Genomic DNA, 16,662 nt, shown 5'->3' with positions numbered 1-16,662 from the left:
AAAAGATAATTTTAAAAAAAAAACTTTAATAAAGAAATCCTATTCTTCTTTTCTTTAAACAATGTCATGAATGAACAGTTTGCTCAATTTGCAAACATACCAGAGCAGAGTCAATCTGCTCCTGGTAGAGACTCACGTCAGCAGCAACAGTTACAGCAGCAACAGCAACAGCAACAGCAAGAAGAAATAGACTTGTATGGGTCAACATCATCAACTACATCTCCGAACCTACAGTCTAATCTACAACGACCACCGTATAACATCTCATCGGAAACTACTTTCCAACCACTCGTATCAATGACAAAGGACACTATTGTTGCTGATAATGGAAAAATATGTCCATATTGTAGAAAAGAATTCACAAGTAAAGGAATATTAGGACGTCATTTAGATTCTAGAAAGGGTGATCGGTTACATCCTTTAGAAGAGATCAATGCATTGAGAAGTCTTACTAAACGTAGAAATTATGACATTGAAACTAGCGGGACGGGAGTTAACCCATCTACATCTAAACCGATTGAAGAAGAATTCTTAAAACATCCAAAAAAGAGAAAAGTATCTAAAAAGACATTGGCAAGATCACAAATCTCAGTTGATTTTGTTCGAGGACTGAAAGAGAAGAGTAAACTTCGAAGGAAATTACGAGATAGAAGAATAAAAGCTAAGATACTTACAAATGAATGGTTCTTGGATCAATTTGGTAAACATCCATTACATCATGAATCAGAGAGAGGTGATCTAACGGTTAATTTTGTCCATATAACAGCCATGTATTTACCGATATCCAATTGGCCAGAATCATATCCTGATCATAGTAGTTTTGATTTTGTAGTTAATGAATTAAAAGCTAGAGATAAATTAAACTTGATAAGTTCATTAACATTTAATTTCCATGCTTTTGAACAATTATCAACTCAACAACGGAAAGAACTTTGGCAACGGGAAACTTTCAATACATTAAAATCAACAATTGGTAAGTTTTCACTTGGAGATTTAGGGGAAATTAAATCATTTATATCAAAAAAGGAGCAAGCTAATTTTGAAGATATTTGTGAAAAGGATAATTTATCTGGATTTGTTGATATTGAAGATGATCAAGAATCTGAACACGAAGAAAGAGAAGAGGAACAAGAACCAACTGATGTAGTTGCAGAAGTAGCAAGAGATCCGGAACGATTTATTTCCCAACTTTCTGATACTTCTGGATCAATTGTTGATGATTTTAATATATTTAGGGTTTAGTTGTACAAAGGGAAAAATGTATAGATATTAGGATTTTATAATGAGGTTAATGAAATGGGAATATAAAAGGAAGTAATATTACATTCTATATAGCTTGTAGTATAGAGTATCTAGCCATCTTCTTCAACTCTTCGGTCCAACCTAGGCCATCTAGAGGGTCCCTAGATACTGTCTCTTGGACCTTGAGCCACATCAAGCTGAACCATAAAATTGGCAGCACGTAAAAAAAAAATAATCAGAATGCAACACCATCTGATTATAAGAAGAACAAACACAGCAGCATGTTCCAAGATACATTACGAGTAGTTGTATGTGGAGATGAATCCGTTGGGAAATCATCATTAATAACATCATTAATTAAAGAAACAATCATTGATACTCAACAAACAGTATTGCCACCAATAACTATCTCCCGATATGATTATGTTGAGAGTTTTGAAGAATTAGAAAACCCGCCACCAACCACAACCAAGCGAAGACATAAACCCAAGAAATCTAGTGATCTATTACTGAGATTTCAAGAATCAGGAACTACAGACATTCTGAAATATATTCCCAATTTCACAACCATTGTGGATACTTCATCATCAGATATGGCTAATTTACAAAAGGAATTAAAACGAGCGGATGTCATTTGGTTAGTTTATTCAGATCATTATACATATGAACGTATATCTCTTCATTGGGTGCCTATGTTTAGATCAATGGGACTCAATCTTCCCATTATTGTCTGTGCAAATAAATCAGACTCTACTACCACCAATGGGACGCTGTCAAAATCGACTATGAACCAGAACTCAGATGAATTCATTCCATTAATAAATGAATTCAAAGAAATAGAAGCTTGCATACGATGTAGTTCCAAGAATAACTATAATGTGGTGGAAGCATTTTATTTATGTCAAAGGGCAGTCACTCATCCAATATCCCCCGTATTTGATGCTAAGGAAGGAAATCTTAAACCAGCCGCAATTGCCGCATTGAAGAGAATATTCTTTTTAAGTGATACTGATCAAGATGGATATTTAAATTTTAATGAATTATCAAAATTGCATGAAAAATGTTTTGAAGAACCAGTTACAGAAATGGAATATGAAGATATTGTAAATCATTTAAATCGAAAAATCTTACCTGATCAACTTTCTTCAAATATTGATGGAATTTCAGAAGATGGGTTTATACTCCTAAATAGAATGTATGCTGAAGAAGGTAGACATGAAACTATTTGGTGTATATTAAGAGCATTCAATTATACAAATTCGTTATCCTTAAGTGATAAATTCTTATTCCCATCACTTGAAGTTAATCCCCATTCAAGTGTTGAATTAAGTCCTAGCGGATATAGATTCTTTGTTGATTTATTTATAAAATTTGATAAAGATAATGACGGGGGTTTAAATGAAGATGAATTAAATAATTTATTCAGACCTACTCCTGGGATTCCTAAATTATGGGTGGAGACTCAATTCCCAGCATCGATTGTTTGTAATGAAGAAGGATATGTTACATTACAAGGTTGGTTGGCACAATGGAATCTAACTACTTTTTTAAGTTATAAAACCACATTAGAATATTTGGGATATTTAGGATTTGATGAAGGTAGTTCAATTAAGGCATTAAAGATAACAAAGCCAAGAAAGAAAAGACAAAGACAAGGGAAATTTTATCGAAATTCAGTTAATGATCGAAATGTATTTAATTGTTTTATATTAGGAGCTCCAAAATCAGGGAAAAGTTCATTACTTGAACTGTTTTTACACGATTCATATAGTGAAATATATTCACCTACAATAAGACCAAGATTAGTAGTTAAAGATATTGAATTACGAGGTGGGAAACAATGTTATTTGATCTTGGAAGAACTTGGAGAATTAGAGTCGGCAATTATTGAAAACAAGACTAGATTAGATCAATGTGATGTCATTTGTTATGCCTATGATTCTTCTGATCCCGATTCATTTCAATATTTGGTAGATTTAAGAGAACAGCATTCACATCAATTAGATGAAATACCATCGGTATTTGTGGCATTGAAAGCGGATCTTGATAAACAACAACAAAGATCAGATGTTCAACCTGAGAATTATACAAGAGATTTATATTTAAGTTCTCCGGTACATATTTCATCTGCTTGGACTGCATCACTTCATGAATTATTTATACAATTAGTAGATGCGGCTAAGAATCCTTCATCGGCTACTCCTGGATTGGAAAAAGAACCTGAAGTTGATCAGGAAAAGGTTAAGAATATGATTATGACGGGTGGTGCCATTGCTGTTATGGCATTAGTTTCAGTATGGATGTTGAATAGCATGAGAAGAAGATAGCTTTCCAGATTAGGAAATGGTGCGGCTCATTTTTTTTTTTTTTGGTAAAATTAAATTTTCCTCATCTTCCATCCTCATCTCGAAAAATATATTTTACATTCTTTCAATATCAAACCAGTGTTACAGATTCATCAACAATTTTTATAGAAACAAATATGTCATCCGAAAAAGAATATAAACCAGTCACAGTAGATAAGCCAATCCCCAACACATATGATCTTGGGAATTTGGCAACATTTGATCCAAATCCTCTTGATAATGATAAATTAAAAAATGAAGCTGAAAAGGAAAAATATTTAACATCAATAACTCGTGATAATGTACAATTATTAATTAATCAAATCTTATCACTTCCAGTCAAAACCACTACTGAAACTCATGGATCTTCAACTGGTCAAAATTCAACTATGACTTTGATTCAGTTACCTGAACCAACTACTCCCTTACCTAGAGAAAAAGCCATTCCTAAAGCCAAAGCACCAACCAAATGGGAACAATTTGCAGCTAGAAAGGGTATTAAAGCCAAAGCCAAGGATGGTAAGATGGTTTATGACGAAGCTACTGGTGAATGGGTACCTAAATGGGGATATAAGGGTAAGAATAAAGAGTTGGATGATCAATGGTTGGTTGAAGTTGAAGATAAAGTTAAGAATACTCCTGATGAATTAATTGATCCAAGAACTTTAAAACGTGCTGAAAGAAAGAAATTGATTAAGAAGAATGAATTACAACATAAACGAAATTTAAAGAATCAGGCTCAATAAATTTTGTAATATAGTTATTTTTAGGGTAGCCTTTTTGTATATTAGTTGGAAGTTGAATAGACAGTTTTTTAATATTATCATTAAAGATTTAATAGTCCAAGTGTCCAAGGCTTGTCACGATAAAAGGAATTTATCAGGAAACGAGTGTTGACAAATGTACCGTTTTCTGTTTCCAATACACTGATCGAAAGAGAAATACTGTTTGTATTGAACTATATCATCTACTTGTTCTAATCTATCTTTCTATAGAAGTTTTTCAATCTCCAGAGTTAACCGAGAACACAAGTATTTATTAGAAACTTTGCTGATTAAATTTCTAGACTGTAAAATTGAGAAGGTTCCATTTGCCATCTATAATGACCTCGGCAAGAACAGGTTATATTATTTAAACGAGCCTATTGTAGTTATTTGAAAAATAGAATAAGCCATTATAGGACGGTTTTGAAGCCGATTGTGGAACGCGATCAGTTAAACCCTGATAATATTCGAACAATTGTAGACGCGCGCGCGATCAAATGAAAAATTTGAACCCTCTCTCTCACCCTCAATCAAAAATTTTTGTTTCGGTAAAAGGATCACAAGAAATTGCATAAAGACTCCCACCCCCAACTTGGATATTAACACAAAATGAGTACAGATTATGATCCTGATAGATATCTACCAACAATAGATGTATGTGCTCGTTCTTCTTTTATTATTGACATTAAATTTTGAAATACTAACTAACTCTTACACTAGGCAATCTTAAGTGTGGCTGACTTGGAACAAATTACCGTAAAGAAGATAAGAAATGCATTACAAGAATTATTCGGAATAGATTTCCAACCTCATAAAGTATGTATATCTCCCTCCCTTGAAGTTTGATAATTAGAGTGATTTTTTTTTACTAACAGTTATAATCAGAAAGAAATAAATGACCTTATATTAGGTAGATACTATGAATTATTAGATAAACGAGAAGAAAATGTCAAAAGAGCCAAAAAAGAAAAGGAGGAAATGGAACGTAAAGATGCTCTTTTGGCAGCCAAATTGCTGCGGGATGAATTAAGTAGAGCCGGAGGAAGACAGGTAAGAACAAGAGAAACTAGGAAATCACCCAAGCCGAGGGCTAAAAAAGAGCGTGCACCAGCTCCTAATAATCCATTTAATCGGGAAATGGTATTATCTACAGAACTTCAAGATGTATTAGGAGTAGCCAAATTATCTAGACCACAAGTTGTTAAACAACTTTGGATATATATTAAAGATCGTAATTTACAAAATCCAAGTGATAAACGACAAATTAATTGTGATGAAAAATTACAAAGATTATTTAAGAAAAGTATGTATAATTTTTAAGCTTGTCAAATCTTCAGAAAGAATTTGTTGATTTACTAACTGATAATTATAGAAATGGTTGGTGCATTTGAGATGAATAAGATATTAAGTACTCATATTTATAAACCTGAAGAATTGAGTGCGGGCCTGACCCCAGTTGTAACGACAAAACAAGAAGCGGATGACGAAAGTGATGTAGAAGAATTAAGTTCTGCATAAATTGGGGTTGTATCTAATACAACCGTGGTACCAAAGAGTCCAGCAGCAAGCATACCGAGGAAGATATCACTAACCACAAGAAATGTATAAATAATTCCCTAGACCTTCCACATATAAATGAAGGAAACAGATCTATCTCATGACAGTACGTACTAGAGATATGAAAGTTTGAATATAAAGTCTCACAACTAAATGAGATTTCGTCTTTTTTATATTATTAGAAGTGTATTAGTAACCCGTCTTTCTTTTCTGTAATTGTATAATTAGAAATATTATTGTTATTATTACTTGTTAGCAATTGGTCAATTGATATCTCCCAATCGTGTGATTATGCGGAAGCGAATTTATAAAGAGTAAGGATTATGAGCCACAGTATTAAAACTTTAAATCAATCCCGCAAATTCATGGAGAAATTCAACATTTCACTAACTTTAACTTACAACAAAGTATAAACAGGACGGCTTCTTTTATTCCTTTGTTAGTACTTTCCTTCTTATGGTTATCAAAAATCTTTCTCTCAACACCCGAGTAGATTTCCATATTGGGATAAATTTTACTCCAAACAAGAAGAAAAAAAAAAAGATCAATCACTTAAATTTTTTGGGGAGGGAGGCAGCACTGGTGCTGCCAAAATCTAAAACGAAATATTCCAAGTCGATACGAACTTTAAAACACACAATCAAACTATAAACTCTTTTAAATTTAATAACCGTTTTGACTTGCGAACAACTGATCAAATAGGGCTAAAATTCTAGTGGAGACATGTCAAGACCTTCAATCCATAGTCGAACGACAAGTATAGCATCTACCAACATTATTAAAACCCCAAGTCCGATAAATTTAGTTACAATTGATATTAATGAATTATATAAACACGTCATAAAAGTCATATTATTAGAATATAGCAATGAAGCAAGATTTTGGACACCAATTATAGAACCCAATGTCATGCTGAATAAACGAGCATCTCGTATGAGTATATTATATGATCAGAATTTACCTGATTCTGCTATGAAAATGCTTAATGAGAAATTGAAAAGTGTAATGACAAATACCACAATAGTTGATGAAAAGACTAGAAGATCATTATTAAGATTATATGGAGAATTACTTGACCCATCAAAGGAGAAAGATTTAAAGAAAGTTGACTATTTAATTCCAAAATTTGCTGCCTGTGCCAATCAAGAATTAAAGAAAATATATAATTATGCTGATGATGAATTGAGTGAAATTGTGTTTAGCCAAACAAGAAAATTCATTGATATGCTTATTAATATAGTAAACTCAACTAAGGAGAAAGATTCAGCTATAATCTCAAAACTTCAAGACACCAAGCAGTCGTTCACGTCTTCTAAACAACGAACACCATCTACCCAAGATCAATTTGATGGAAATGTAAAATATCCAAAGAAATCTTATCGACTCACAGATTTCAATAAGAGTTCAATAAATCTATTAAAATCACTTTTCAACGTAGATGATATTAAATTGCAACAAGATGTGTTTAAGTATAAAGATATATCACTTGCAAAGCCATTGCATAGAGACATTAAAGAATTTCTTCAATCAGGCAGAAATCTTGATACATTCACATCTGCAGAAGCTAGATCTCAGTGTAAGGAACGTCAAAAGGCCATGGCTGATCAATTAATGTCAAAATATAAAATTCCTGCCGATTCCACACTATTATCAATCCCACCAGTACCGCAAGGTGAACAATATTATGTTCTACCCAAACCAGAAGAATCAAGATCACTATTTTTTATGTTAGCTAAACTTATAGTTGGATTGGAGAAACAAATTGATTATTCAGATCCAGATAAACCATATTTAGGAAAAGCATCATTGGATTTAATTAGTGTTTGTGCTAGACTTTGGCTTATAGATTTCCCCACAAGAGTCGTAGCAATATATACTGCAGGTCATGACAATAATGCATTTATGGATTCACCACAATCTGATTCTAAGAAAATATCACCTATAAACATGATTGCAACCCAAAAAGTATTCTCAGTATGTAAGAAGATCATAACTGATGCAGGAATGGAATGGGAAGATAAAGATCTTTGGGCAATTGAAGATCAACAAGGTTGGGTTTCGAATTTGGCACAAACTTATAATCAAATATTTGTTTCAATTCGTGAAAATCTACTGTTGATTTTTAATACTGAATCAAAACCGAAATTTGGGCCCTTGTTGATGTTTCTTGGTGATTATATTGAATCAGATTCTTTATTCCCCAAAATAGAGGAATCGGGAATAACAAAAAAATGGGAGAAACGACTTACGAAATTCTTATTAAAAGTTGCAGGAACTAGATATGGAGAATACCTTGCCAATTTACCAAGAGATAATACATTAAGCGTAATTCATGTATTTAACATCTGTGATTCTTTAGTTGGTGATATTAAGACATTACAAAAACGATATAAGAATCCTTTATTAGGATTTTTGAATGTTTCAAGAACTGTAGCAGCTATAACTACTGGTATGTTTGCTAGTGATGCAAAAGTGATATTAACCCATATCAAGAACTACGCAGCAAAGAAAGGAGAATTCATTCCATATGGAGATGCATTAGAAATATATCAATCATTAAGTGAAATTAGAGATATTCATAATCAAGTAACTCCCGCAGGATCAAAATTCCAATTTGACTTAGAAGAATTCTTTTTCCCATTTCTTGAAGCTTGGATCGAAGAAAGTAATGAAAAGATTCGTGATATTGTAAAGCATGCATTAGAAAGTGATGCATTTGTACCCATTGATCTTGGAGATGATGCGAAGAAGAACTCAAATGCCGTTCTTGATATATTTGTCATAATCAAACAATATCTTACTACTTTGAAAAAACAGAATTGGTGTGAGGAATTTCAATTGGCGAAAGTATATACTACTTTGCTTAAAAGTATTTCAAATGGAGCATTATTTTATTCCGAGGAAGTTACAGCTATTATTGCCCAGGATTTAGAACCTCCGAAAGAATTAAATGAAGATAAGGATTTAAATAAAGCTTCAAATTGGTTAAATGAGGTGAAGAATGTCGTATCAAATATCCAAAATTTTACTCGACATGAACCGGAAATTGTCTACAATTTCCAACCACGTACATGTATTGCATTAAATAACTTATCAGCTATGATGAACAACTTGACAAAATTAGAAGAATGGCTTGATCCTGAATCAATATCGAATTCATTATCCACCTATGATCCAAATTCAAAAAGCAGATACCTAAGTCATGTTTTCACATTACGTATAATCCGTGGAGAAAACCTCCGATCCTCAGAAACTAGTGTTGGTTCCAGAGTAAATCCATATGTCAGTCTAGTTGATTTCAAAGCCAAGAAACTAATTGGCAAAACCAGATCACTTACCGGAGCAACTGATCCTGATTGGGATGAAGAATTTGAAATCACTCTTCCGCCAAACACAACCCTTGAATTATCTACTTTGGTATGGGATGAGAAATTTGCCCAACATCAATTATGTGGCAAAGCATTTCTTGAATTAAATCCTCGAAAATTTAAACATGATGGTATGCCTCAAGAAATATATCTTGATCTTGATCTTCAAGGGAGATTAGCCATTGAAGTTGCTGTGGAATCCGAAACTCATGATGCGATATTTGTGATGGGAAGAGCATATCGAGCACTTAAACGGTCCCAAGAAAGGGCAATTAAATTAATTGTGGAGAAGTTTTCCGGATTTATAGAGGATTGTTTTTCAAGAGCAAATTTGAAATCTGTTTGTGGGAAAGGACAACCTTCAAAAGAAGAATTTGAAAGTGCAATTGAAAATTTATGTGATTATTTAAATATGAATTTAAGTGTTTTAAAACATTATTTAACCGATGAAATATTTATGAAAGTAATGGTCGAAACTTGGAAAGTTGTTGTATCTAGAGCTGATGAATTATTACTTCCAAAACTTTCAAAAGCAAAGATTAATGCAGATATAGTAGGGAAAGGTTGGCAATCAATGTCTTCAAAATTCGCCACTGTATCACTTGGGATCCTTGGTAATGATGCCCCCTTAACTATTAATGAATTAGAAACCGTGCTAGGTTGGCTCAATTTATTAGCAAGTTTCTTTCATAACGAAGGTAATGGTCCTCCCATGGAAGAATTAAAAACAGATAAATATCAATCATTGCTTTTTATTCCTACATTATACGATCAACCTGATGAATATTTAATAGAGGAAGTTGAACATTTATCTCCAGCATATGCGCAAATGCTTTCCAATAGGAACAATTTCGATGTTTCGGAACCATCTTCTGTCAAGCAGGGATCAAGAAAACGATCAGTTCTCAGAACTGAGAGTATATTAAGATCAAAGACGATTCTTGCCAATGCGACATCCAAAGCCAGAGCTCAAGCTGCCGAAGAAGCAAAAGAAAATAGAGCTGATCCTACCACCAACAAGATTTTGAAAGAAGATATAATATTAAGATTGTTAATTGCAAGAGGAAGAAAAGATTTTGTATCACAAAGACTTAATCAGAGAGCAAAATTGGCATATAGCATGGCGACGGAAAGACTAGCTAGAGCTGCAGCCGAGAGACGATTTACGTAGTAATAATTGACCTTATAAATAGACAATTTTATATTTAATACACAATAATAACAAGATAACTTTATAAAACAAAAATAATAAAATAAAAAACAACAACATTATTTAATAGCAAGAAATAAAAAATACAAACGTGCAAAAAAACAGCAAAAATAGAAATATAAGTCTTTTAACCACTAGATGAAGGTGCAGCAGGAGTTGATTCGGAATCCGTTTTAATAACAGTTGCTTCTTGAGTATTTAAAATAGTCGTCACTTCAGCAGCTGTATCATTAGCATCTTGTTGAACAGTAGTATCATTGGCATCTGGTTGAAGTACAGTGTCATTTGCATCTTGGGGAAGGGTAGTCTCGTTGGCGTCCTGGTGAATTGTAGTATCATCATTGGCCTCCTGACGAATGGTAGTTTCGTTAACATCTGGTTGAACAGTTGTGTCATTCACTTCTGCTTGAACTACCGTATCGTTTTGATCTTGATTGGCAGAATCTGACGTTGGAACTTGAGCAAGAGGTTGATCTTCTTTAGGTTCAGGTTTTTCTCCAGTTTCCGTTTCTGCTTGTTTAGCAGCTTCAGCATCTCTCATTTCGATATCTTGAGCATCTGCAGCTGCCTTATCAGCCTCTTCTTTTTCAGCTGTAGCTTTAAGCTCAGCATCCTTCTTTTTTACAAAATCTTGATACTCTGAAGCACCTTTCTCATACAAAACCTTAATCTCTTCTTCCAAAGCGTCTGTTTCCTTATCGTGGTCTTCTGGTATGGTAGACTTCCAACCAGATTCACCTTCCAAGAACTTTCTGAGCTCATCAACCTTGTCAGACTTCTTATTAACATCTTCTGGTTGCTTGTTGTACACCGCCTTTGTGATATATTCATCATGGGAATTTGCTTCAAAGAATAATCTATATGAATTTTCACAAACAGAAACCTTCAAACCTGTAGTAGTACGTCCTTCAACATTGTCTTCATCAACTGATTCAATAAATGATCTAGAGAATGGCATATTCAACTTGGATGCAGGTACACCTTCAGTAGGATGAGACATCACATAACTAGTAACGTAATAATTGTACTGTTCTTCCGAATTCTCATGATCATTAATAGTTAAATCATCCAAACTAACAAATTGGATATTGGCTGAATTATCACTTTCTTTAAATGAAATCTTGAACATATTTTCATCTGTTGCCATTAATGATCTCACTTGAATTCGATACAATATTTGATCCTTTGCACTGGAGGTTGGTTTTACTCTATCATTTTCAAACAATACCATCATTTCCGAGGTCTTGGCATCAGTAATCAAATTATGCATATACTTCACCAATGCTTGAACAACTTTATCAACAGTATAGATTTTGTATGCCTTGTTACGATAAGCTTGACGTAAACTTTCTTCAAACCATTGATGCTCAATATCTCCTTCAATCAATCTCTCAGACAAACTTAATACTTGATTATAGCAATCCTTGCTTCCCACAATTTCAACACCCATATCTTCCAATTGATGTGAAAGCAAGTTCAAATCCTTAGCAAATTGTGGATTTTTACGGCTTCTGATTTCTTTTCCTACTGCTTCATTCATGACTTTAATTTCCTCCAATCTTTCATATAAGGTTCTCAAATGACGGAAAAATACATAAATTGCGGTGTTACAGAATAAGTTAAACTTATCACGTCTCTTTTGAGAGCCTTCATCATCCTTTAATGAAAACTTGGTGTTTGCGGATTTGATCCATAATTCACTAGATCTTTCAAGTTCTTCTGTAACTTCTTGAATTGCAGCATCTAAAGTTTGAGGACCTGGAGAATCTGGACGATCTTCCTTCTTAGATTTTGATTGTTTCTTCAAGACATCTTTAAGTAAGTCAGCTTCTCTTGATCTCTTTTTCGAAGCAGATTCCGATGTTGCATTGGAATCGGTATTTTCAGCATCTTCTTGGATTTCTTCAGTCTTTTCGGTCTTTCCTCTTTCAATTAATGCTTGTTCAATAACTTCAGTCGGTATACCAAAGAATAACGAGACAAAGAATTGGAAAAATTGAGTTAATTTCTCTCTATCACCAGATGAATAGTTTGAAGACCGATTAATAAAAACATCAGAAAGCTTTAAAATGTCAAACAAGATTCCACTATCTTTGAAAGAATAATTCAATTGCTCTTGAGGCTTTGGAGTCAAAGGATGTAATCTCTTGTTTTGCTGTTCAATCTTCACAGTACTGATTTCACTCACAAGTTGTTTCACTGTCAAAAGTTTCTTATCCGCTTGTTTGAAAGTTAATCCTAGATGGTCCAATGACTTATAAAAAACCTTTTGTTCCATTTCTCTCCAGACTTTATTCCATTCTCTTTGTGCACGTTTCCATTCTTCATCCTTTTGCTTCAATCTCTTCAATACAATTGGAACAGCAATTGCTGGATTTTCATGCAAAGCCTCAACAACTTCAAATCCACGATCCTTATCATAAATCTTCCTTATAACTTTCTTATAAATAGTAGTGGAATTGTGTCCTAAACCAGGTGGTAACTTGAAGTTTGCCTTTTGTTCTGGAGTCATATTAGCGATTCTATTAGCGATTGTTTCTAATATTTGGATAGTTCTTAAATTAGATTCCATATAATAATCAAATTCTAATCTTTCTTCTTCAATCTTAAACAAAATTTCTTCATATTGATTCTTACGATGAGCAATAAATCCTGAATCTTCAGAAGCCCATGTTGGATGACCTACCCATTCATCATTTAAAACTTCCCAACACATTTCATCTCTACCTGAACATGGCATATAAGTTTCTGCTTTTGGCAATTGTCTATATGAAGGACCATATGCTTTACACAATGAAAGTTCCAATTGATGCTTTTTGAAAGTAATGTTCTCGATATTTTGAGGCTTTCCTTCATATCCAACAAACATCTTAAACCAATTAAATAAATCTGGATTAGTATCACCAAGGAAACCATCAACTCTTTCAACTAATGTATCCTTATCAATAATATCTTGAGCAAATAAATTCAAAACTTTCAAGAAATCACCATAAGTTTGCTTATTTCCAATAGCCTTCTTAACTTTATCAAAGAAACCAATTTCTTCCAGGAATGAAGAAACCTTAGCTGCTCCATAAGGAGGAATTGGTTCAGGAATACCTGGAACTAAAGTTGGATTAACAGGAGTTGGAACACCTTTGCTAACTGCAGTAGGAGTCTTCCCGGTCTTTCCAGAGACACTAGAACGAATACCTGAAACTTGCGCTTCTTGGTTATAATCATGATAAGGTTCAGATATTGATTTTTTCTTCTTTTGGACCTGTTGCTCATTTGGATACATACCACCTTGTGGTTCTGGACTACCTGTAGAATGATAAGTGACTTGTTGAGAATATTGATGTGAAGCAGATGGACTTAAACCGGCTGGACCAGTTGGAGGTTGAAAGTTTCCAACTGGTGGCAATTGTGCACCATTGTTGACATAATACCCACCCTCTTGTACAGCTTGAGCTTGGGCTTGTTGTTGTTGTTGATAAGCCTGTTGATTACTGGTATCGGGCAAGAATTGTTTAAAGTCATCTAATAAATCTGGAGAATTTGCAAACAAATGAGTGACTTGTTCATATACCTCAGCAATTGGCTTTTGTTCTCTTTGATAAGTCTGAAGAATTTCAAGAAATTGTTTGTAAATATCTGGTTGATTAGCAAAACGGGTTTTGATTTTGTTGACATATGAAATTGCATGGTTGAATTCAATCTGACCACCTCCTGCTGCAGAATCTTGAACATTTTGTGGTTCTGGTTGATATTGAGGTGCTGCAACTGGTTGTTGTGGTTGTACTGGTGATTCTTCACTGCCCCATCTTTGATTATAGGCAGCAAGGTTTGGTCTAGTTGTAGTACCAGTTGGTGTAGTAACTCTAATTGGATTGGGGTCAGATGGATCCAAAGAACATTCAATTTTATATCCAGGGGGTAAGAACGTGTTAAACCCTTGAATTAAATTAGGATGCCCTCTAAATAATGATGAAACTCTGTCAATAACGCCAGGTGTATCAATTCTAGAATTTTGTTAGTATTGCCTGCATATTGTCATTTTTCAAAATGTTATCACAGCGGAAAAGTCTGGAAGAGGAAAGGGAAATAAGGTTCTGTGTGCAGGACGGAATTTCTTCTCCTTTCTAATTTTTCCATTCCACCTGGTAGTGAAGACATTAGAACTCAAAGGGGGGAGTGAATGATACATACGTTTGAGATTTGAAATCTTTCATAATATCAAGAAAATTGTTATAAACATCCGCTTGATTGTAGAATTGGATTTTCACTTGATCCAAATAAGATAAAGCATCCTTAACGTTTAAAGGTCTGTAAACATTACTTGTACTTGATCGATTTGGAATTCCAGCTAATGCGGGAGGTTGAGGGAGTGAACCAACTTGTTGAACATGTTGCTCGGAAACTGCTGGTGCAGGAGCAATAGATGTTGCTGGGGATAATTGTGATGGTGGGGGATTTAATGTTACATTTGATGGCCGTCTTAATTCTGTAGTTTGCCTTGGTTGATCTTGTTGTTGTTGTGGTTGACTCTGTAAATACGTTAGTATCGGGCGTTCTCTTTGTAAAAATTCAGATCTCTGGATGGGATTGATACGTACCTGTCCTAATTGTGTTGGTTCACTAGCTGGATTGATTGATGGAATGCTAAATGCATGTTGAGGATGTCCAGTTCCATTTCCTAAACTTGGTAAACTAGGCAAAGGGTAAAATGATTGTCCACCTAAAAAATTAAAATCAGTTAGTAATCCGGAAATATAATCACGGCTATTGAAATGTTGATAGAAATATACATACCTGCCTCTAATGTTGCTGGTGGAGGTAAAACCGGTGGGTGTTGACGACTATTTTGATAAATTTGTTAGTAAAAAAATCCACATGTCAAAAACATTTGAATGAATGCCCTAGGGCGTTTGCTTGTTACATACTTAAACTGTTGTCCAAGGGGACGTTGTTGCGGATTCCAAGGATCCTGTTGATTAGTCATGTTGAATTATCTTTCGAGTTTTCTTGGATCTATTCCGCCTATTTTATTTCTTTCACTTATAACCAGCTCTTCTCAATCAAAATGAAATCAAATTAGAATTCTAGTTATGGTCAAATGCAATGATTGTGAAATGAAAAAAGTTGTTATTTGATTTTTGTTAGATAGTATTTGATTAGGAACACAAGTTAGATAACTAAATCAAAGTAGTTGGTAAGATGGGAAAGATTGTTGATTGAAATTGAAATGGGTTTGGCTTTTGGCCCTCTTTTTTTCATCACACAAGTGGAGGAAACAATTTACTGGGCGCCGGGTAATACATTCAAAACCTTATTTCATCTAATTTTTTCTTATCAGCGGTCTGTTACCCGGAGTCGCAACACGTGATCAAATTTCGAATTCTGCACGTGATAGAAATCTGTAATTTTTTTGTGTGGTACACTTCGTTTGAAAATCTTCACCAATATCAATTGATTAGTAAAGGGTTGGACCTTATTCATCTAAATACATTCAGGGAAAAGAGAAGATGAATGCACCAGATAGATTTGAGTTATTTATATTGCCAGATGGAGTGGATAAGTATGTTTTTCTTTTCGAATAATTTTTTTTAGATTGATTCATTATTAACAAATTATAAAGAATAAAAATTACTCCGGATACAAAGGTTCCAAATGCAGCTATTGTAAAGATAGAAAGGGAAGATCATACATTAGCAAACTTATTAAGAGATCAGTTATTAAAAGATGAAAAGGTCATTTTTGCAGCTTATAAAGTTGAACATCCATTATTTGCCAATTTTGTATTAAGAATTCAGACTGAGGATGATTATTCTCCAAGAGAAGCTTTGAAAAATGCTTGTTCTGGATTAATCAGTGAATTGGATGTTATCAAGAGTAGATTTAATGACGAATGGGCACTTAAGGCGTTATTGAATAGTAACGAAGATGAGTATTAGATAAACTTATTGTATTAATATTGTAGGGTGGACGAACACAGAGACAGACAGGAAAACAAGTCAAGTAAAACTTGGGAAAACCTACTATCCATTATAGAGCGACTACCAAGAAAATGGCAAGTACGATTTTTCTATGATAATGTATATTAGTATGTATTTAAAAGAATGCTAAAAAAATGGCAGCAAAGTAATATATAAAAAGGTTAAAATTTAAATCTTTTTGGAAATACAGTCGTAACAAAT

The 16,662-nt window shown here is 33.8% G+C and overlaps 7 protein-coding genes across 7 annotated transcripts; 6 read left to right on the top strand and 1 right to left on the bottom strand. All coding sequences in view use genetic code 12, as the record gives it.

Moving 5' to 3' along the window:
* Positions 1 to 66: 66 nt before the first annotated feature.
* J8A68_005079 (uncharacterized protein) lies at positions 67 to 1,242 on the top strand (the record flags this gene model as incomplete). Its single annotated transcript, XM_049409106.1, has 1 exon — positions 67 to 1,242. One exon carries the CDS (start codon positions 67 to 69, stop codon positions 1,240 to 1,242), a length of 1,176 nt encoding a protein of 391 aa, XP_049261617.1.
* A 281-nt stretch (positions 1,243 to 1,523) lies between these two features.
* Positions 1,524 to 3,569, top strand: J8A68_005078 (ERMES complex Ca(2+)-binding regulatory GTPase; the record flags this gene model as incomplete). The annotated part of the gene is made up of 1 exon (XM_049409105.1): positions 1,524 to 3,569. The coding sequence occupies one exon, from the start codon at positions 1,524 to 1,526 to the stop codon at positions 3,567 to 3,569; it is 2,046 nt and encodes a 681-aa protein (XP_049261616.1).
* A 155-nt stretch (positions 3,570 to 3,724) lies between these two features.
* Positions 3,725 to 4,333, top strand: RRS1 (Rrs1p; the record flags this gene model as incomplete). The annotated part of the gene is made up of 1 exon (XM_049409104.1): positions 3,725 to 4,333. One exon carries the CDS (start codon positions 3,725 to 3,727, stop codon positions 4,331 to 4,333), a length of 609 nt encoding a protein of 202 aa, XP_049261615.1.
* A 627-nt stretch (positions 4,334 to 4,960) lies between these two features.
* J8A68_005076 (uncharacterized protein) lies at positions 4,961 to 5,869 on the top strand (the record flags this gene model as incomplete). Its single annotated transcript, XM_049409103.1, has 4 exons — positions 4,961 to 5,005; positions 5,072 to 5,167; positions 5,237 to 5,654; positions 5,724 to 5,869. The coding sequence occupies 4 exons, from the start codon at positions 4,961 to 4,963 to the stop codon at positions 5,867 to 5,869; spliced, it is 705 nt and encodes a 234-aa protein (XP_049261614.1).
* Positions 5,870 to 6,631: 762 nt separating this feature from the next.
* On the top strand, positions 6,632 to 10,447 carry J8A68_005075 (uncharacterized protein; the record flags this gene model as incomplete). Its single annotated transcript, XM_049409102.1, has 1 exon — positions 6,632 to 10,447. One exon carries the CDS (start codon positions 6,632 to 6,634, stop codon positions 10,445 to 10,447), a length of 3,816 nt encoding a protein of 1,271 aa, XP_049261613.1.
* Positions 10,448 to 10,613: 166 nt separating this feature from the next.
* SIN3 (transcriptional regulator) lies at positions 10,614 to 15,467 on the bottom strand (the record flags this gene model as incomplete). The annotated part of the gene is made up of 4 exons (XM_049409101.1): positions 10,614 to 14,487; positions 14,675 to 15,203; positions 15,278 to 15,324; positions 15,409 to 15,467. The coding sequence occupies 4 exons, from the start codon at positions 15,465 to 15,467 to the stop codon at positions 10,614 to 10,616; spliced, it is 4,509 nt and encodes a 1,502-aa protein (XP_049261612.1).
* A 523-nt stretch (positions 15,468 to 15,990) lies between these two features.
* RPB11 (DNA-directed RNA polymerase II core subunit) lies at positions 15,991 to 16,419 on the top strand (the record flags this gene model as incomplete). Its single annotated transcript, XM_049409100.1, has 2 exons — positions 15,991 to 16,043; positions 16,104 to 16,419. 2 exons carry the CDS (start codon positions 15,991 to 15,993, stop codon positions 16,417 to 16,419), a joined length of 369 nt encoding a protein of 122 aa, XP_049261611.1.
* Between the last annotated feature and the right edge of the window lie 243 nt (positions 16,420 to 16,662).

Source organism: Hemisphaericaspora subhashii (assembly GCF_019202705.1).
Source record: "Hemisphaericaspora subhashii strain CBS 10753 chromosome Unknown scaffold33, whole genome shotgun sequence".
Lineage (NCBI taxonomy): Eukaryota > Fungi > Ascomycota > Pichiomycetes > Serinales > Debaryomycetaceae > Hemisphaericaspora > Hemisphaericaspora subhashii.
This window is presented reverse-complemented; position numbering and strand designations above follow the sequence as displayed.